The 22,064-nt window shown below is 42.4% G+C and overlaps 2 protein-coding genes across 3 annotated transcripts in view; one reads left to right on the forward strand and one right to left on the reverse strand.

Annotated features, from left to right (window-relative positions):
- The window catches only part of LOC139654972 (LHFPL tetraspan subfamily member 4 protein-like), an 18,867-nt gene extending 14,949 nt beyond the window's left edge, over nt 1-3,918 (reverse strand). The window contains exon 1 of the mRNA XM_071532256.1: nt 3,510-3,918. Within this exon, the coding sequence (XP_071388357.1) occupies nt 3,510-3,918 (409 nt within the window). The remainder of the gene's footprint in view (nt 1-3,509) is intronic.
- Nucleotides 3,919-15,425: 11,507 nt separating this feature from the next.
- cpne9 (copine family member IX) overlaps nt 15,426-22,064 on the forward strand; it is a 58,745-nt gene continuing 52,106 nt past the window's right edge. Inside the window, exons 1-2 of one of the 2 annotated variants that reach the window (XM_071532248.1) lie at nt 15,426-15,508; nt 17,660-17,700. In XM_071532248.1, coding sequence (XP_071388349.1) covers nt 15,429-15,508; nt 17,660-17,700 — 121 coding nt within the window. In that variant the 5' untranslated portion in view covers nt 15,426-15,428. The remainder of the gene's footprint in view (nt 15,509-17,659; nt 17,701-22,064) is intronic. The other variant, XM_071532247.1, reaches the window with a different exon arrangement.

A 22,064-nucleotide genomic window follows, 5' to 3' on the forward strand; every position in this document is an offset into this window, starting at 1 on the left:
TGTGCTGTGCCAGAAGACCTGCTGCTATACCCAGCGGGGCAGAGCGGATGATTAAACGATCATCTCCAAGGTGGTGAACAGCATTAGGCTGTCGGCCAAGCCTATTAGAAAACTCACCTCTACTACACATCACACACATCCACTGGAAGGACAGTGAAACCTTCTGAAGTTTCACAAACTCTGGCGCACTCAGAAAGTAGAGGGAACACAGGTTTAATTTACTTGAAAAATAAATTTTAAAAAAGTGATATTTTATCATTGCCAGGGCTTAGCGTATGAGGAACAAGTAGGCCTTACTGCTACTGTCTACTATAGTGAAATTTTACTTTAGCAGAAGAAAAACTGATGTAAAAATCTACTTAAAGCTGAAATCTGGGATTCTCACGATTTCCCTGCTTTGGTGGCAAGAAGTATTTGAAATGATGTTCGGACTACAACCAAACCACAGAAGTGTTACATTATCAAAGGTGTGTCACTCATGTGCAGCTCACCAGTCAACAGTTCCTACCCTAGTAAAAATGGCTTCCCCAGACCTGGTAGGCTCTGAACTTTTGTAATGAAATTAGGCATGACATAGCCTATGTTTGTGTAAATATTGCGACATGACAGTAACAGCAGTCTGCATGTGCCGCTAGCATATCAGTCAGGTTTGCCAAAAATTGTTTTCAATATAAGTTCTTTGCTATGCTAACGGCACTTGGCTACCCAGCACAGGTAACCTGTGTGAGCTAACATTAGTTGGGTAGTAGCACACTTTTGTTTACAAACTATTGAGCACTCTAAAAATAAGATTCTGAAATCTATCTCATTATTCCATCCATTACAAAAAAATGCTGATCCCCATTAATCAATAATGTTACTACATTGATGTTTCTTTTGCTATTAGCTATCAAACTGGCTAGCAAAGCTAGTGAGCCAGCTAGACAACAACATCAACCAGGCTAACGCAAACCAATAACACTAGATGGATGGCTTTTTGTCTAATGCAAACTACACCACTATCATAGATACATTTTAATTTATCATTCAATTTAATTTTACAGCTAGGTAACTTGTTTCCTCCATGCTTGCACGGGTTTGATGATAGAGTTTACAGTTACGCCACTCTCTGATGCGAGGTTTTACTTGTAATGGACTGTAATGTAGGATGTGTAAAGTGTAATGGATTTAAAGGGTAATGAAGTATAATACTTAGGTCAAGACATACTTAAATAAAAGTGCTGCCGATGGCTGAAAGGGAGCCAGGTGCTTCAGCAGAATCATCACATTCACAGTGACATTATGGAAGTAATGCCAGTCATTTGGCTTTGCCCTCCTCCTCCTCATCATCATCTACGTTCCTCATCCTCATTTTCATCATCATCAATGGAAGAGGCAGTGCTGCAGTGGCACTGTTTAGGGCATTGTGTGTTGTTCTAGTCACTGATGTCTTGCATCAGGTTTGCATGTTAGAGACCCAGGTTAAATTCCTGTTAAGTCATGAAGATTTACATAAAGAGAGTGTAATCTGCACCTCTGCCTCTCAGTCTGTTTTATGCAGATTGTAGAGCACCAAACCCTTCCAACCCTCTCTGCAGAACAGAGGACGGAGTGGGCAGATGAGGATGAGAAAAAGAACAATACAGAAGGGAAAAAAGTGCTGATCTCTCTCTCTCTCTCTCCCTCCCTCCCTCCCTCCCTCCCTCTTATTGAGTATGCTGACTGTTTCTGTACAGAAAACTGACTCCCACGCTATTCTGCCTGGCCTATTTATCACATTGATCAGCTTATAAAGAAGACGGATATGCACAGGAGGTTTGCTGGAAATATGAGTATGAGGAGGGAGAGCACGATTTTGTGCAGCTTCTGTAATCTACAGCACGGGGCTCTCCCTACACCAGGCTGACGTCTGGCCCACATGGGCAGCTTACACACTTGGCCGGGTAACATCTGTTCACCTTAGGCCTAACTGTTGTTTCACACTACGTCTGAAGTGTAACAATCCTCCATATAATAAGAATAATCTTTATATAGCACTTTTCAAAAAGGGAGAAAGTGCTATAAAGTGCTTCACAATCAAGAGATATTGTTGCAAAATGCACTAGTGCAATGGCATGGGTGCTGTCAAAGTGCTCACAAATCCAGTTTCTCACAGTCAAAGCCACATGTCCAAAATACAACTTCACAAATCTATACTGAGCTGTCCAAAACAAACAATAATATCATGATCACGTGACCTGAAATAACATTTGTCAATCCCATGTTAGAGATCCCACCCTCTGTCCACCCCCAGCGCTGAAGCTGCTCGGTGGTAGCAGGTGTAAAGCATCTCTCCGACACCATCTGTCCTCCAGGCATGTAGGCTAGAGAAACCCCCCACTTCCCCCAAATCACTTCTACAAACTGTAATCTATCCACGAACACGCGGAAAACAACGCTCACCTGCCTGGAAACACTAATCCAATCAACCTGAATTCATCCCTCAAAATAGCAATATCGGCCCCGGGCCCCGGCTGCAGGAGACCGCATTCATAACGCCACTGCATCGGTCTATATGATGAGCCGAAATGAATGAATGAATGAATAAAATTTGCATTTCATCAGCATAAACTTACGATCCCCTCGCTTTCTTTAGAAATTCGGCGGGGTGCCCTCGGAATATCAATGGTAACAGGCTGGATCCATGTCTAGTACTGCCTTCACTGCAATTCAGCGGCGTGCATAATAGCTACAATATATTCCCACTGTCTCGACACTGAGTCGTGATGCTTCTTTCAGCAGAAACGGTAATAGAAAAACGTGCAACGGTACTAATTAACCGTAGCAAGACGACAGCGTATTGATTTCAGTCGGGAACTGCTGCATATAAAGCTTTCAAATACGATGATATCCCTATGATATTCCCATAGGAATTTATACTGTGCCTGCGGTGCTCAATAGTGAGTTTATAGTGGCCTCATCGTGCTCTATGGTATTTTGTATCTTCTATGGCAGGCCTATCACTATAATATTCATAATATTCCTATTGGGACTTGTAGCTGTGCTGTGATATTTCCTTCTAAAATCTATTATAGGGTGAAGTTCTTATAGGTCTAATCTTACTCTACCATAATATAGGATTAACTAATTTTGGTGGATTTACAGGCGGATGGGTACTACTCAAGGCGGTGATGTGGTGGTGGTGAATGAAAAGGTAAACTACTGTCTGAAATCCAGTCAGTTATCATCATAAGGCTTCACAACTAGTAGTATAACCTAAAGAAAACATCAGCTATGCTTTTCCCCATTCAATGATGGCATATCTTCATATAACACCAGTTTGATACTATGAATTCACCTCATTGTTATCTCGGCCTGGTCGTCTGGGCAGGTAAGGTGGGTAAACCCTATTTGAATAAAACAGTGGGGTCATTTGAGTTTGAGGTGCCTGGTTCCAAAGCCCGAGCTGTTGCATCTGCCCACATAACAAGCCCGTACTCTGAAGTGTCAGCAGATCATTTCTGATTTCTCTTCTCCCCCTCCAGGCTTACCGCACAGCAGCTGCATCCAGGCGCAGGTCTTGTAGACGGTGGAGGTGTTGCAGAAGAAGAAGAGCGCCATGCAGGCGATGCAGCTGAGGATCAGCACCATGGACAGCAGCACGAACACCGAGGCCGCCTTGAAGGCTCCGGACGGGATGGAGCTGAAGTCGGCGAAGCTGCCCACGCAGGTGAGCTCCCGGCTGGGCGACGGCCCGCTGCCCACGCAATAGTGGAAGAGGCCGAAGTAGCCGGCCTGCGGCGTGTTGACGCTGTCGCCGATCCAGTAGGGCTGGATGAACACCACCACGTTGACGATGGCGAAGCAGATGGTGAAGATGGCCCACAGCACCCCGATGGCGCGGGAGTTGCGCATGTAGTTGTCGTGGTAGATCTTGGAGGCTTCTTGCGAAGGCAACATGTTTGGTGTTTTTTTTTTTTTTTGTTTTGTTTTTGTTTGTTTGTTTTATATCCCCCTTTCCACCCCCGTCCACCTCCTCTTAAGACTCTCACAGGAAAATAAAAGCGGGGTCTCTTCAAAAAAAAAAAAATCCAGACACTTAGACCCCACTCACCACCCTGCTCTTCTATCTTTTTTTCTCTCTCTCTCTCTCTCTCTCTCTCTCTCTCTCTCTCTCTCTCTCTCTCTTTCTATCAAAGCTTTCCAGCGCGTAAGAAACAGCTTCTCTCTTCCTCGCTTTGGCTCTTTCTAATGTGGCTGTTTATTAGGCTACTGAATGGGCCTAGTCTTCCTTTTCACATCCCCGCACGCTAAAAATGTAACCTGCAATCCAGTGTGTGATTTCACAAGACTACACATTGTAAAAATGAATGGGGAAAAAAATGCTACATTGAAGCGATACGAAATCATAGCCTATACCTATATCACTGATGAATAATTAACCAAGACCAGTGATTCAACATTGCTGTCTAAGGCTCCGTTTCCTTGGGGCTACAACATAAATGACAAAAACAAATCCATCAAAACAGGATTTTCCTCTATTTTCACAGTCGTCGGGTGGGGGGGTTAAAGCAGTTGTTCATCCTCATCCATCAGTCCAGATCTACCTTCATGGTGTCCTTTATTACCATCCGACAGATTAGATGCGTCTTGTTGCCTATAGCGCCAGCGGTGGACCCCGTTTTTACCATCCGAGGCATCCGCGGGGTGCTCCCCTTCCTCTGCTCGGGTTTTAACGGAGAAGTCCGCGCAGCATTCGCGAAATCAAACGAAAATCAAAAAACAGGGGAACAGGTTTCAAGAAGCCCTCTGTCAAATCTCAACAGTCCTTTCTCGTAAATCCGACATCCTCCACCGTCTCGACTCCATTATCATCATGGTTTTTGTCGTAGCCTATCCAGTATGTCTCCTCTCTCTCTCTCTCTCTCTCTCTCTCTCTCCCTCTCTCTCTCTCTCTCTCTCTCTCTCTCTCTCTCACACACACACTCTCTCTCCCTCGCTCGCTCCGTCCTCCTCCTCCCGTTTCTCCGCGCGCCCCCGCGGAAGATGCTGATGTTGTACTGATGACAGCGATGGAGCGCGTTCACGTACGCGGGCACGGCCGCAACAGCAGCAGCAGCGGCGGCAGCGGCGGCAGCAGCAGCAGCACTGGGGAATTTGCATCAAAGCGCGTCTCCGAGCCTATTCACCTTGAATTTGAAATTAGACCGACAAGTGACGCTTCCCAACAATAATATGATAATGAGCTTAGACTGGTCCAGGGGTTCCCAAAGGTTTTCATGTTGGGGAACTTCCCGAACAGTGATGCATTACAACACGGGACCCAGGGATTCCCATCTAGGAGATTCTAAGTGAAATCTCTGATCAAAATATTCATTATATATTCATGTTGCTAATTTCCTGTGAATGTAATGTTGAAATTGACTAACCCTAGCCCTAACCCCTCAAGGATCCACGTTGGGAACCACTGGCCTAACACGGACAATGGGTTTTGACAGTACTAGACCACAGTGGAACCACTGAAGACTTGTAACCATTAGGGATGGGACGATACGCTTATTTCACGATACGATTCAATACGCGATATCACGTTCACAAATCAAAACAGCCAAGATATAATGCAATAAATAAAGGTTTGATGACAACAAAGTCTGACTGTGCAAAATTATGTTTATTTCTGAGCCACAGATCTTTCTAGGAGTGGCATTGGCTGCTAGAATGTAAACAACTATTTAAAAATGTCACTACAAAGTGCAAATAATATAGATTCCATAGAGAGTTTGTGAAACTGTGATGTTCAAGCGTCTCAAGCGTCTTGTGATTACTACAGCAGAATAACATGTAGCTAATATCGCGATTCATTTTTCTGCCCCATACATATTGTCACATTTTTGTATCATGATATACTGAATTACAATATATGGTCGCATCCATAACAATAGGGTTAAAGAAGCTTTGTATCATCTCCAACTGGGAAATATCTCCAGATTAACCATTCAATTGTCAAATAAGTGGTTCAGTGCCTCCTGTATGCATTTTTATTGATGTGAGGCAATAACAGTGGCAAATCTGCAACCCATAATGAGGGGGTCCCACTCGATCCTTATGCTATCCCAACATGCAAAGCAGCAAATTATATAAGAATCAAAAAAGACCCAGTGGAAAACCCCCCAAAGGAGCCCTGGGCGGTCCCTGCACCACACTTTGAGAACCACCGCGCTCATCTGCTGTGTAGTGTAAACCTACTACAGTACAGTAGAGAGCAGCACACTTTCCCGCCTGCTTCTTTATTCAGGAGTTCCTGTGTTCTGCTGGGGCCAGATGTTGCCCTCACCATTGAAGCCCTCTCTCTCTCTCTCTCTCTCTCTCTCTCTCTCCATCCATTAACAGCCATATTACCCACTCTGGGGAGAAATGCATCTGCCCCCGAGCTGTGTGGCACATTCAGGGGGAAACTAGGCCAAGACCCGCATCTGAGTCTATGGTTTTCAGAGGAGGATTTTCAAAGATAGGAGAAGAAAATTTGGTCTGCACACTAGTTGTATTCTACTTAGACAAAATAAATAGGCTCCAGAGGCTTTAAACTCCTTTTCTCCTCTCTCCTTCCTACACCACACACATACACACACACACTGTAAAATCCACACACACACACACAAACAGCCATTCGATCAATAATGCACTTGATTCGTCCATTCTGTCACGTCTCCTGGCTGCACTGTACATTCATAACACATGTAGCCTGTCCGGCTCCTGTCTAAACAAACATGTACAGTATTTTCACCCTCCACTTCCACTTCAGCACTCTGACTGTCTGTTGATCCAGAGGGCTCCTGTCATCTGGAGCAGCGGCAGGGGACTTGAGGAGCCATGTGTGTGTATGTGTATGTGTGTGTGTGTGTGTGTGTGGTTGCATGTGTGCACACGTGCGAATGCGAGTCCATGTATGTGTGTGTGTGTGTTTGTGCTAAAATTGGCAGTGTGAGAGGAAGGGATGCTGCTGAAGTGAAGACATGTCAGCGGAGGAAAATAGCCTTGTACACAGCTAGGGGGGACGCCTCTTGAGGACTGAGAGGTGTTTCAGAGAGAGAGAGGGAGAGAGAGGGAGAAAGGGAGAGAGAGAGAGAGAAAGAGAGGGAGGGAGAGAGAGAGAAAGAGACAGTGGGAGGGAGGGAGAGAGGGAGAGGGTTTGTGCTTTTGTGTGTAAACGCCTGCATGAATGCCTGCGTGTGTGTGTGTGTGTGTGTGTGTGTCTGTGCTAAAACGGGCAGCGAGGCGGGCAGTGCTGTAGTTGATCTGAGGACAGTGTGATGTCAGGCTTATATGCAGCTGTGGAACGCCTCCCTAGAGTATGAGGTGTTTGTGTGTGTGTGTGTGTGTGTGTGAGCGCTTCTCTTTTTCTTACACCTCCTAATCATTTTATATTGTTTTAATATTCTAATCACACTGTCATGCCTTGTGGTGCTTTGTTGACTGTAATATAACCACACTGTATTTCCAAAGCATGTATCCAACACAGGCCACACTCCACAGCAGCTTGTGTTAGGTCGCCATCTGTTGGCAGAAGAGAGAACTGCATGTAGAGTTACATCCATGTCAGATTTGTTTCAATTAGGGTGACTGTGTATAGACTGTATATGGGAGTGGTGTATTTAGAACCTGGATAAAGATATAATGTATGTTTTGGGATATTCAATTGGATGGATTTGATGGATTTTGAATATTTAACTAACCTGATTCATCTAAGCAGTAACTTGAACATCTTTAAAATGGATTTATCACAGGCAACTTAAATTATATACAACACTTATTTTCTCCATAGTCAACTGTTTTGCCTAAATCTGATTTTGGGAGTGACATTGTCACTTTTGAAATTCTTTTTTTTATGCTCACATGCCAAAGGTTAATCCAGTCATGATACTCAGAGACACAAACTGTCATCCTCTACATACAGTCTCATGAATAAGGCTTTCTCTCAAGAGTTCATCCCCCTTTCTGTGTTGAAATGCAATAGTAGTAGCAGTTGATGAAGAGAACTGAAAAGGAATGGAATGGAAATCTCCTAGCAAATCTAATGGGGATCTATTTCCTCTAATATGAGAAAGAGAGCATAAAGGTTAGACTGGTAAGCTTTATATGAAGAGTCACCGTGCGAGGTCAATCCAAAATATCCGCAAATCTTTCAATTGCAATGTCTCACATTCAACACTAGAGGAGAGCATTTCATCAAACCTTGTACACTAACTGTAACCACCACTACTCTCTCTTTCAACACTCTTTATTACCTTTATCCAGTTACTACTTTGTCATAGCAGGAACATGTGCTCTTCATAATAATTTCACAATCCAATCAACGTCAGAAATCAGGTCCATACTCATGGTTTCCACATGTAAATACTGGATCAGTGTCAGGTGGAGCTCAGCCTGTGAGAATTGAAGGCGTAACTTGACATTTTGAACTTCAAAGGAAATTCCCCAGCGTTGAGTGTTGAGTGTTGAGTTTGCAGTGACAGTTATTTGGAGTGGACAGTGTTGTTTGTCCTCTCATACAGCTCATGTGGCTTTGGAGCAGCTGGTCAATACTATCTACAGTGTGAAATTACTTCTGATAGGTGTTGACTAAAAGAAATACTGGTATTTCTTTTAAAATGAACACTGACCATTTCACTCTGTGGTTGTTTCCAATGAGAAACCCTGACAGTGCCAGCATGCCATTTTTAGGGCAGCTCAGTATAAATGTCTAATCCTTTTTCTCTTCTCTTGAAATGAAATATTAAAGTGTCTGGTGGACAAAAACCAACTGAAAATATAAAAAGTATCACTTTAACTTAAAGATAAATTATTGAAGAGTCTTGCAGTGAAAACTTTGTCTTGATCTGAGATGTTATGCTAAAAACAGAATGGAGTATAATGCAGTAGAATAGAATAGAATAGAATAGGATTGGATATAATAGAATAGAATAGAATAAGATTAATAGAATAGAACAGAATAGAATAGGATATTATAGAATAGAATAGAATAGGATTGGATATAATAGAATAGAATAGAATAAGATTAATAGAATAGAACAGAATAGAATAGGATAGTATAGAATAGAATAGAATAGAATAGAATAGAATAGAATAAGATTAATAGAATAGAATTGGATTGGATTGGATAGAATAGAATAGAATAGAATAGAATAGAATAGAATAGAATAGAACAGAATAGAATAGGATTGGATATAATAGAATAGAATAGAAGTGCTTGTAAAGGCTATTTTAAAGCAATTTAGATTGACAATTTTGCCAGCAGTTATGACTAATCCCCCCTTTTTTTTGTATTCCTGTGTATCATCTACACCTTCTCCACTCCCATCCATCCCTATGGAAACCAGTCATGTCCACCTCACACGCATCAAGAGGCTGCCGCTGTGTCACGGCCCCGCAGCCAATTCCGGATCCCCAAAAAAACCTATACAGAACCGGCCCAGAGTTTTACATCAGCACTGAGTTTACTTCACACTGAAGCTCCCACCCCCCCCCGCCGAGAGGAGACGCCTCGACAACACTGGGCAGCACTACAGCATGAAGGAATCGACTCAAGATATCTGCGTCCGGGGGGGGGGGGGGAGACTTTGTACTCCGCATCAGAATTCACATCACGACCTGACCTTTGCCCCCCCCCCCCCCCCCCCGAAACAATAACCGAGCAACAACAACCGCGAGAATATTGCCTCCTTTGCGGCTGGAGTGAGACGCCTGTCTAGCAGCCTTTCTTTCCACTCAATAACTCTAAACCCTCTTCCCCCCCACTTCCTCTCTCTCTCTCTCTCTCTCGCTGTCACGAACCTTCCTTCTTCTTCTTTTCTTTTTTTTTCCAAAGTTGTGGCGCAGGCAGTCGTCGTTCCTCGCCGTCTTCTCTGCAGAGCTCCCCCGGTCCAGCTGAGGACAGGCTGCGCGTTTTTTTGGCAGCGGAGTTCGGAGCGCTCTGGCACGCGCCTCGCAAATCGAATATGCCGTCACATCATCAAAGGCGTCCAAACGTGTGAATTGGGCTGGAAATGTTTGCGTGAGGGAATTGGAAATGGCAGCATTCTTCAAGGCTAGACACAAACACACACACACACACACACACACTAACTAAAGCACGGGCCAGTGAATTCATCCGGACCACTTCTCCTTTAAAGCTATATGGAGAGCACCTTGTGGCTCTTTTGAGGGTTTCTGTCACAATCCCAGTGAACTTTGGTGTGGTGTCTCTGCTGTAGCCCCAGTGTGGGAACGCCTGGAGGGCCGCTTATACTGGCCGAGATGCGGCTATCACTTTAATACAGATGACTCAGAGTGGTAAATAATTAAATAGAGACACCAAAGGGTATCGTATCTGCGTACATTCTCTTTTCTTTCATTGCCTTTTCATTTTTTTTTCATACCAACCTGCATCACTTTTTTCAACCCTGACTCATGAGTTAAGCTCCTGTCTCCTGTCTCCGAGTCTCACCCATTATAGACTTCATATCTGATTGCATGCCTTATTTTAATTGCAGTGTGTGTGTGTGTGTGTGCGTGTGTGTAATGTGTGTTGGTATGTGCGCAGGGACCCTGAAGTGTCCAATTTGGCACCCTCAGACTGGCTTATCATATCATAATCAGAGAGAATTGTGAATGTGGCAGAAATTACATCCTGAGAGACAAGCCGACGTTTACGGGAGTCCCATGCAGAGCTGTGAACTCTGCAAAAAAAAAAAAAAAAGTACGGAAATGAATTTGAAAAAGATTTGAAATGGCTACACGGAATGTTGTTCAGTCCCAAAATACATCTACCTCAACATTTTGAGTAGTTGTAGATGGAGAGTTGGAAAGTACAATTTAGAGGTACTGGCACTTTACTGAGTATTTGCATTTTTGTGAGAATTTATACTTTTCCTCCAAATATTGTACTTTTTACTCCACTGCATTTGTCTGATGGCTGCAGTTACTAGTTACTTTGCAGAATGAGGTTTTACATTCAAAACATACAATACACTTATATAATATGTTGCATTGTTAGAGTTTAAACTCCCCAACAGTATGGAGAAGTTAGACCGACAACATTAAAATACTTAAAATACTTCAATGCTTCAATAATTTAACACTCTGAAAGAATGACGACTTTTACTTTTTTTACTTATGTGCGTTTTACTGCTAATACTTCTATACTTTTACTTAAGTAAGCTTTTGAATGCAGAACTTTTACTTTTAATGAAGTATTTATCCATTATGAATCGCTACTAGGATTTGAGTACTTTTTCCACCACTGGTCATGAATAATCTTAACAGGTCCGGCCTACATTTCCTAGCCAGCATGCATCATAAAAATGCAAAGTAGGTAATTAAGGTTTGGTAAAAATAAAGAATTTTAAAATGGAAAATGAATCCTGTAAATGTATATTATATGTAGATTAGAGGATGGAGGAATGTGTTTGATAGTTAATGCCTTTCCTTCTTGGATATATCAAAGTAGCAGTCACTTAAATTTGAGTTTAGTCGGCCAAGTCTAGACCATAAATTATACTGTATGTCTCTTGGTTGAACTGTAATAGGTTTGCCTGTGATTTGGCTCATTGGATCGAAAAATTAAAAATTCTTAAACAGGACGGTTTAGTTTCAGTCGAGCATAAGTCTTATTTAGACTGTCACTTTTCTTTTCTCATGGACAAACTAGTCAGAAAACCAGATGTGTTGAATAATTGGTTCAGAATGTATACGATAATATATGTGCATTTAAAAGATAAACAGGAAGTCTGGAAATTGGGAAAGTAAGTCTTCAATGTCATCTTTTGTTTTCTGTGAAGCATTGGCTTGTCAAACAATGTTTTTACATTTTTGTGTCGGGGGATTTCTGCTAGTTGTCACACTCTTTCTTTGCGCTGCACAGTGAAATGGAAACTAAACAGGAATTCTCCTCCTTGGATAATTAGCTGTCAATCCACACCCACGCACACACACACACACACACACACACACAAACACACACAAACACACACACATACACACACACACACACACACACACACACACACACACACAGACTCTCCAGACCACAGTCCAGTTTATCATCCTATCACATCCTCATATAGAACATCCACAAAGGGAGGAGTGGAAAATGGGTTAATAACTATACTTTCCTTCACTCTCTCCATCTCTGTCTCTCTCTCTCTCTCACTCTCGCCATCTCTTTCATCTCTTCCGTTCTCTCTCACCCATTTTTTTCCTCCATCTGACACTGTCTCCCATTCTCTCTATCTATCCCATTCTCTCCATTTTTGTCTGTCTCCCCATTTCTCTCACAGCTCCTTCCCGCAGCCTGTGAGAAATTTCAATTTCTGCCTGATCAGCTGCAAAATTGAGTGGGTCTGCACACATACACACACAAACACACACACACACACACACATACACACATATAACCAGGAATGTAGACAGGAATAACATCTATTTGTCATTATCGGCGTCTGACAAGGCTGAGGGAGAACTGACACAGTCACAATCACTGTCCATTACCAGCGGACCACATCGTAGATGAGCCTATTTGGACACATAATGATCCAACCTGAAAGGTCCACAAGAGCTGACATGTGACTCTGTTGAAGTCAAGCAAGTCACCGCTTTACGAGGTGAAGTTGGAGTAACAGCTAATTCCTGCCAATTGGAAAATGAACACTGTCCTGATTCCTTGACCTTAGATCCCTGAGCAATGGCCTTCTGGTCAGTCCAATCTAGACTCAAGATTAAAGGAGACTGGTCCTTCTGGTCAGTCCAATCTAGACTCAAGATTAAAGGAGACTGGTCCTTCTGGTCAGTCCAATCTAGACTCAAGATTAAAGGAGACTGGTCCTTCTGGTCAGTCCAATCTAGACTCAAGATTAAAGGAGACTGGTCCTTCTGTTCGTTACTAAATCTACACTAAAGACTAAAGGAGACCAGTCCTTCTCTCCATTAACAAATCTCGACTAAAGACTGAGACTGGACCTTCTGTTCTTTATTAAATTTCAACTAAAGACTAAAGGAAACTGGTCCTTCTGGTCATTACCAAATCTAGACTAAAGACTAAAGGAGACCAGTCCTTCTGGTCATTACCAAATCTAGACTAAAGACTAAAGGAGACTGGTCCTTCTGGTCATTACTAAATCTAGACTCAAGACTAAAGGAGACTGGTCCTTCTGGTCATTACTAAATCTAGACTCAAGACTAAAGGAGACTGGTCCTTCTGGTCATTACTAAATCTATATGTGAGATTGAAGGAGATCATGCCTTCTGATAGTTAGTTAAGATCAAAGGAGACATCAAAAAGGAGTTATTTCTCAATCTAGATCAAGGATTAAAGGAGACCGGTCCTTCTGGTCATTAGTAAATCTAGATTTGAGATTAAAGGAGACCAGTCCTTCTGGTCATTCCTAAATCTAGACTGAAGACCAAAGGAGCCCAGTCCTTCTGTCCATTACCAAATCTAGACTAAAGTCTAAAGTAGGCCGGTCCTTCACCTTTAGGGCACCTACTTTAACAAATGAACTCCCTGAGGAAATCAGGATGGCAGAACCAGTGCCTTCCTGTAAAAACTTTATTTCATTTGTCCTCATTGTGAAGAACTCTGTAGCTTTCTGAAAAATACAATAGAAAAATAAATGTATATAAATAAATGCAGTTGTTTTCAGAGAAGCTTAGAATCTAAATGGGGTGATAAGGTCACAGAGAGAGGCTTTTAAATGTGTCATGAAGCTTTCTAGGGAGCTGATTAATGGCAAATTATACTTCGCACTCCTTCCAGATTTAAAGCCCCAGACATCTCATTATAATATGACAGGATGTTTCTTGTGTTTAGCCAATTGACCACGGGTGTATGAGCCTAACTGTGATTACTTGCTCCAGTGAATATTCCAATATACAGGATATGATGTAACTATCCCTTGTGCTATTTAGGGTCCTGGCTTAGATGTTAGAGGAGAGAGCAGTGGCTGAGAGAGTAGAAATTGTGGAAATTTTGCTTCGGCACACAATCATAAATTCAGATATTAGAAAGACTCTCTGACAGGCTTTTTTTTTGTTCCAAATATGTTGTTTTGAAGGTGAGCAATAAGTCAAAGATTGTTGTTCCCAGCTTAAAATGACTAACCTTCCCAACTCCCAGGAGTCTCCCATTACTCCCCCTCTTATCTCCAAGAATGCACACTCGTTTTGGATGGGAGATAACGAGGATGAGCAAGCTGTTTTTAAACGCAGCAAGACAAGATTGCTCATGATTTATTTGTGAATTGTTTCGTATTCCCGCAGAAGTCTTCCTTAGGTTATTTCTTCACACTTGGTCAAAAAAGGGTCATGAGTGCAATTTGACAGCCAAGGGGAAATTTCATCCATATAAATGTTTTTTTTGTCTTGAATAAATAATGACTGCATTCTGACATGGAAGAGAGAGAGAGGAGGAGATGAGGAAGACAACAGGAGGACAGAAATGGTTTGGGCAATCATTTGCTAGAATATTGAAATGCAGGCTTGTCTGTTGACTTGTATTATCAAATTAAAGAATTCTGGGGTCAAAAGGACTAAATTTAGTCAATTAGTAAGTGAATGAATGAATGAATGAATGAATGAATGAATATGAACATAAACAAGTATGCAGTAAGCAAGCAGGTATGAACAATAAGTGAACAATATGCAAAGAAGTAGTAAATAAGTAATAATAATCAAGTGAATAATAACCAAAGGACTGAATGAATGAACAAATAAAAGAGGCCTAATGAATAAATAACTAAGTAACTAACTAACTAAATAAATAAATAAGAATCTAATTAAGCAACTAAGCAAGTAAGTAAATAAATCACTAAATACATAAATTGAACTTAAATTAAATTAAAATACATTAAATTAAATACATAAATTGAACTTAAATTAAATTAAAATACATTAAATTAAATCATAAATTAGAACCCAAGGAAAACACAAAGCTCCCGAGACCCCCCACCCCCACCTGTCGATTGGACTGCGCGGCGGGGGACAGAGAGAGAGAGAGAGAGAGAGAGAGAGAGAGAGAGATAGAGAGAACGAGAGAGAGAGAGAGAGAGAGAGAGAGCACAGGAGCAGTGTCGCCGCCGCCCGACGCCGCTGAGCTGCCTCCGGTCCGCTGCGCTCTCCTCCTCCTTCTCCTCGGCACCGGACAGACACGCGCGGGGGAGCGAGCGAGCGCACCGGTGAACGCATGAGGGATGAATGAACTTTAAATCTTGCCTCTTCACAACTTTACCGCTCCCCCCTCCTCTCCCTCTCTCCCCTCCTCCTCCTCCTCCTTCCGTCCATCCTCCCCTCACTCACTCCTCTATAGAGAAACACAGAAGATGGATTTATCCCCGCAGCCACCATCCTACTGTGTATGACCACGTTTTTTTTTGGGGATTCTTTTTTCTTTTCTTTTTTTCTCTCTCTTCCGTGGATACTCGTCAGCGTCGCGAGTCGAGATGATGGCATCAATCGGGGAATTCGATCCGCTCAACACCAGAGTCCCCGCAACTAAAATAGAAGTTACCGTGTCGTGCCGGTAAGGTCAAACCCTCAGTGTGATATCGGTATATCGGTGTGATATCGATAGACCATAAGCCCACCTGAACTCAGGTTACCCTGCTCTTTTATTTGAGGAATAGACTTTTTTTTATCCACTGTTTATCCTGACATGAATCTGTCTGAGATGAAATTCATGTTTACATCATAGCAAGTGGCATCAAATTAATGTTTAGTTATATGAGAATAGAGTGTTTTAAATGTGGGAATGGCACAAATGAATGCTTTAGTGTTTTTTCTTCATATGTGGTCACACAGTTCACCCTGTTTGCCACCACACCACTAACCAGCACGACTAAATATAAACCCCCTTTTCCCCAACAACCCTGCAATTTGTCAGGTAATTGTTTCCAATGCATTTGCGGGAATCAATCTATACGCAGCAGAAGAAAAAAAAACACACGCCTTCTGAAAAAGAAACAGATGAGTTAGGCCTGTCATTACAGCAAATTTACACTTTCTCCTGTTTTTTTACCGAGACAGGTTTCTCAGAGAGGAGCTTGTATAATTCCCCCGTGATTATCATCAGGTGTGTGCGTGTGTGTGTGTGTGCTTGCAGTGTTTGTTTGCTCTCTCTCTCTCTCTCTCTCTCTCTCACACACACACACCCCTCAGTCCTGATGCCCTTGACTCTCCCATGCAGCTGAACAAAAATCCTACAGACTCTCAATTGTCTTGACTTCTTGAGTTCGTGCCCATTAGAACCAGCTGATGACCTGTAGATTAACACTGATATGCAGAAGATGTGCATGCTTCGTTGTTGGACCTGTTTGTTGTTTATGAATCCACTGACAGTGCAGGTGAGCAGTGTGTGACAGGTTACACAATGCAGTTTAACACTGATGACAGGTGACTCAACCTGTAGGAACACTGGCTGTAAATAATAATCCTCAGAGCTTCAACAGCTGTATTACAGTAATGATGTAGATGTTGGAACCACGAGATAAAGCAGCAACGTCAGTGTGTGAAGGATCTATTCTATTCTATTCTTGTCTAGTCTATTTCTTCTGTTCTATTATATTATATTCTCTTCTATTCTATTCTACATTCCTGTCCTTAATACCATTTGCTGTTTGCTGGTTGACTGACAAGCTGCCTTAGCTGACTGACTACTGACTGACTGGTGGACTGACTGACTAACTGACTGACTTACTGAGTGACTGACTGACTGGTTGACTGACTGACTGGTGGACTAACAGACTTACTGACTGACTGACTGGTTGACTGACTGACTTACCGACTGACTGGTGGGCTAACAGACTTACCGACCGACTGACTGACTGACTGACTTACTGACTGGTGGACTAACAGACTTACCGACTGACTGACTGACTGGTGGACTAACAGACTTACTGACTGACTTACTGACTGGTGGACTAACAGACTTACTGACTGGTGGACTAACAGACTTACCGACTGACTGACTGACTGACTGGTGGACTAACAGTCTTACTGACTGACTGACTGACTGGTGGACTAACAGTCTTACTGACTGACTGGTGGACTAACAGATTTTACTGACTGACTGACTGGTGGACTAACAGACTTACTGACTGACTGAGTGGTGAACTAACAGACTTACCGACTGATTCACTGGTTGGCTGCTTGACTGGGACAGAGAGACGGGGGGTGAAATGCTCTGGCTTTCAAAGGCTTCAAAGGATTCACATTTTCAAAACACCTAGAATTGATTTCCAGACAACAGAGTCCAGGTAAAATCTATCTTGGTTTTATGCTGCTAATCTACAAGCTGGCAGTACTTTGTCCGACCTGTTTGGCCTTGTACTGTGGGTTGCCTGCAAGGGCTTTGGTAATGTAGCCAGCAGCCAGACTCTTGTTTTTCAGCTGCAAACCCACTGTATTCTCTTCAGTCTCACTGCGGCTTGTATTGCAGGGACTTGAGAAAGGTTTGGTAAGACATCTAGTTTAAGATGGTGATGTTTTCAGAATAATTTGGGGACACATTTTAATCTTCTGACCCACTTTTAGGGCTCAACTCCGTCTTTTAGAAACCCTCAGGAGAGTGAAACACAACCCAGATACAAATGAATTCAGGAAATGTTAATGAATAAAAAGTTTGTCTCGAAACTGAAAAGACCAGTTTCTACCTCTGCTGTCTCTGTTTCCACAGGAGTCTACTGGATGTGGACACATTCTCCAAGTCTGATCCTGGTACGTATGAACTCCTCACTGTCTATGATGAATATGCACCACAATGCTGACAATGACAATGAATAAGTTATTGAACATTTATTATTTTGTCAGTATGTCAGTGTTTTTTCAGTGTCTTTCCAGGATAATAATTTTCTGCTAACCAATTCAGATGCTGAACTGAAGATATTTCTATTCTCTTTCTCAGTTTGCATTTGGCAAAGGATTTTGGGAGATGCCTTGTCAACAAAATTGACAAGGTTCATTGAATGGTCGGGTTGGCTTGTTTTACACCCAACATCTCAATAAAACAATAGCTATGGTCAGGAATTGCACTCGCAGAAAGACAAGATGATGTCTTATTTTCTTCTGACCAGGTGGCCTACTGGGGCATTTGATAGACTAGATTTCTTTTGTTTCTGTATGATTTTTTTGGACAGCAGAGCTAGTCTTGCTTCTGTACAGCAAGAAAGCAGTAAGATTTAAAGAATGGTGTTCTTTCCCCCTCTGGCTTTTGCATTGGTAAACAGCTCAGAAGGTCAGAGCTATCAATGGGTGACAACATTGTCTTGATAAAATACGGGAGTGAGGCGGGGTGGGGGAGAATAAAGAATCAGGAGGCAGTGAAAAGTCAAGGTTGAAGAGAGGGTGAAGCTGGGAGTTTGGCAGAGGTGTGAGATGGGGGCAGTAGAGAGATGACAGGGGAAGGAAGACAGGGGACGCCTGCCTCTGAAACCACATGTAGCCGTTCTGGTCTGGGACTGAAGTCGGCCACAACCTTCTCTCCTGTGTCTCCCATACTAAACTTCTTGGCCTCTTCTTTCCAAAAGGACGCTGGCAGAGGGAGGTATGGGAGGCAAGTGAGGGAGGCAGAGACACTGGCTATGTTTCCATGCACAACCCGGCTATTGGCCATTAGGTCTTATTCAGGTTAAAGGACCACATTGGCTTTTTGGGAGTTTGACCCATTTGTCACCTTACCCAATATGTGATGAGGGGATTGGCACCAACATCATCTCTGTGTCTCCAGTAGATAGATCTGTCCGGTGCACATGCCAACGCTTGAGCATACAGTATGTTAAGTAATCGTAGACGACTAGCATTATCCTAAAAGTATGAAGATAGACCTTTTAGAAATCCAAAGGTGGTAGTGGTTTTTATTCTTTGGCTGTAGATTCATTATTTCTGAAAACAAAATCTCAGTCTTCATCATTAGTGAAGTCCATTACAAATCAGCAGCAGCTGTTTAGCTGTCTGGCTAACTTTGCTCACGTTACGCTCAAAGTCTTGTGGGAAGAGAGATCTTCTGCCATTGACAATGTGTTTTTTTTGTCAAATGTTATCTCTATTTCTGCTACAAGTTCTCATTTTTATCACTTTTACGATAATGCTAGTCACCTACAACTACTTAACATACTGTATGCTAAAGCGTTAGCATGCGCACCGGACAGAGCCGTCTACCAGAGATACATTTTGGTACTAATCCTCTCTTCAGATATTGGGTAAGGTGACCAATGGGCCAAACTACCAAAAAGTCAGAGTAGTCCTTTAAGCTGTTTACATGAACCTTTGGTACACTGTGATTCAGTCTCATGAATAAACCAGTCAGAAGAATATTCCTGTCTACCTGTGGTTTTCCACCCACAGATAGAACAGGCCGCTAGCAAAAAACTAAGAAAAGGTTGTACCAATACCTGTGCGAGTCTTTGAGAGATGCTGAAAACCAAAAGTGAAAGGAGCGACCAGTTTAATATGGGAGAAAGCCAGGCATCTTGACCCGGTTTCTCATAATCGGAGTATGAGCTTAACCGGATTATTCTAACCCAGTTATGATGTTTCCATGCATCGACCCGAAACCAGGTAAACCAATTAAGAGCGGAATTCTCTGTGCATCTAAACGCAGCCAACGATGAAGTCTGCATGCAAACCAATGCTCAGATTTTAATGGTGAAGCTGCAATGAAGACATGGTTGATGTAAACCATTCATTTCCAACTCAAGGTCATAATCAGAGTATTACCTATTAGTATAGAGTGCTGTGATTTAGACATATGGAGAGCTGTGATATTATCCGCATTATTAGAGGGCTGTTTGGAACTATATCCATATAATCTGAATAAACATGTCCACGGGGGTTTGGCCAGCATGCCTTCAGTTTGCTGAGATGTTTATGTTTGCAGCTGCTACCTGCTGTTTAAATCCAGTCTTTATGACTGTTGAGCCTCATTGAATATCTTGCAGGAAAGTTACACAGGAGCAAGTGAAAAGGCATAGCAGCAGGTTGACTGCAGTTTATGACAGGAAAGAAATAATCGACGTCGCTGGCGGCATATAGGGCAGAGAAGATTGACCCGCTCAATCAATGGAACATTATTTTTCCACTTCATGTAAATGGCTTAATCACATTACTCCCATAATCAGAGCTATGGCAATAATTAGATTGTTGTTTGTATGTACGGCACGTGGGGATTTAGCTGCTGTTTTCCCTTATGTCTGGGACTGAGAGGCTTAACAGTGTCGAAGGTCGGTTCAGCTCTCTTTTCTGGTAGTAATACCCTCCTTTGGCTCATTCAGGATTAATAGGTAGCAGTCAGTAGGTGGCTCAGCCAGATATGGTTGGTGTTTTGAGACCGGGTGAGTCACTCTGAGGAAGATATTGTCTCTGCTATCATGTAAGACATTCATAACACAAGACCCAATTTATCACAATCTATATATACACAAGGAGAGGTGGGACTAAGTAAGAAGAACAAAGGAACAAAAGATAATCGCAGGGTACACACTCACACTCTCGGCTTGTATATTCCCATCCACACCACATATTTGTTTCATTATTGGTGAACTAGAGATATATTTTGCGTGACATGATTATAGCCATGTAAACTTTTGCATATTTGTCAGAAAATGGTGAGAAGTAATATTAGGTTACGTCTCACTGACTAACAATTTGTCTTTATTCGCAGTGGCATTGTATTAATATTAATGGAGACATTGGTAGAATCCGGGGGCTTTGATTCATTACACCCTAAGGTTTGGGAAAGACCCTGCATCTAATATAATTTTTCAAACTGAAGCCCGCTTATATCGACTGCATTTCTGAGGGCAAGTGGAGAAATGACTGATGACTGACAAGATATTACTTTTTGCTCGATGTGATAAATTATTAGATGTAGGTCACCGGATGCCCAAAGGGAACATTAGTCCTGAATGTGCACCTGATGTGATTTATTGTATTATTTTATATATGGCTTCCAAATAGATTGCCGGCAATTTTTGCTTGATCTCCGCTTTCCATTCTAATGATAAAAACTGCAGGATCAAATTTGGATTCACTTAGGCTGAGGTGTGAATAGTGCCACGTCTAAGTCGGGACCCAGTAGACACCCATGTTGGAATCACTAGAGTTTAGAAGTCACCTGCAAGAACCCGGTTGACCCATGTGTTCCTACAGCAGGACAGGGGCCGGTTGTTGTGGGGGAGAAGAGAGCAGTGCCTGGGTAAACAGGCCCAAACGTCAGAGTGATTCATGTTGGATGTCAGCAGCTGTAGCAGCGTCCCCCATCACAGCTAGACAGAGAGACACAGAGAGAGAGACACACACACACAGAGGGAGACATTGAGCAAGAGACAGCTGCTGTCTCTTGCTCATGCACTCACACACACTCACACACACACATAGTTGCCATGAGGTGTGAGAAAGCGAAAAGGGAGGGTGTGGAGAAAAATAGAGAGGTAGTGGTAGCCAATGTTGAAATACACATTCATATGTTTGTCCTGCCTCAAAACTGCACCCAATTCTTTTGTGAACGCACACATAATAGGCTATACATAATCCTGCAATCAAGTTGCAGGAGAGAACCATGAAGAAGTAACGCTACGTTACTGAGCGGCAATTGGAAAAAATGATACCAAAGATAATTTTGTTTGCATACAAAAACTAGGCGGTGGTCAACCAAAAACGAATTGCAGTATGCAAAACGTGCGGGTCGAAAATTACAGACGGAGATGCAACAACTTCCAACTTCATTCGACATTTGAAGCTGCACAAAGAACGGTAAGTCGAGGCTAATATATTAATGTAATTAGCGAGCCAATGCTTAGCTAATGTTACAGCTATCCATTGCGTCCACCGCAGAGCCACCCCCCCCTATAACACAGGTTTCGTGTCAGCCATTGAACAGCAATGATCTGTTTAAACAGACGCGACTCTTACTTTGATGATCACCCGAAACAAGATGACAAATCAGCTTCTAAAAAAGCATTCATGATTTGTGTAAATTTAATATATTATTACTCTGTTGTTAAAATGGCATTACGTTTGGTGAAGAGCGCATTATGACTTGTTTAGGACTCGAAACTCAAAGTTTAGGGACTTGTCAGTCTTGA

This window comes from Centroberyx affinis, unplaced genomic scaffold (assembly GCF_046629955.1).
Source record: "Centroberyx affinis isolate AG114_WGS23_722 - 3 ecotype Tasmania unplaced genomic scaffold, CSIRO-AGI_Caff_v1 ptg002180l_1, whole genome shotgun sequence".
NCBI classification, from domain to species: Eukaryota; Metazoa; Chordata; class Actinopteri; order Beryciformes; family Berycidae; genus Centroberyx; species Centroberyx affinis.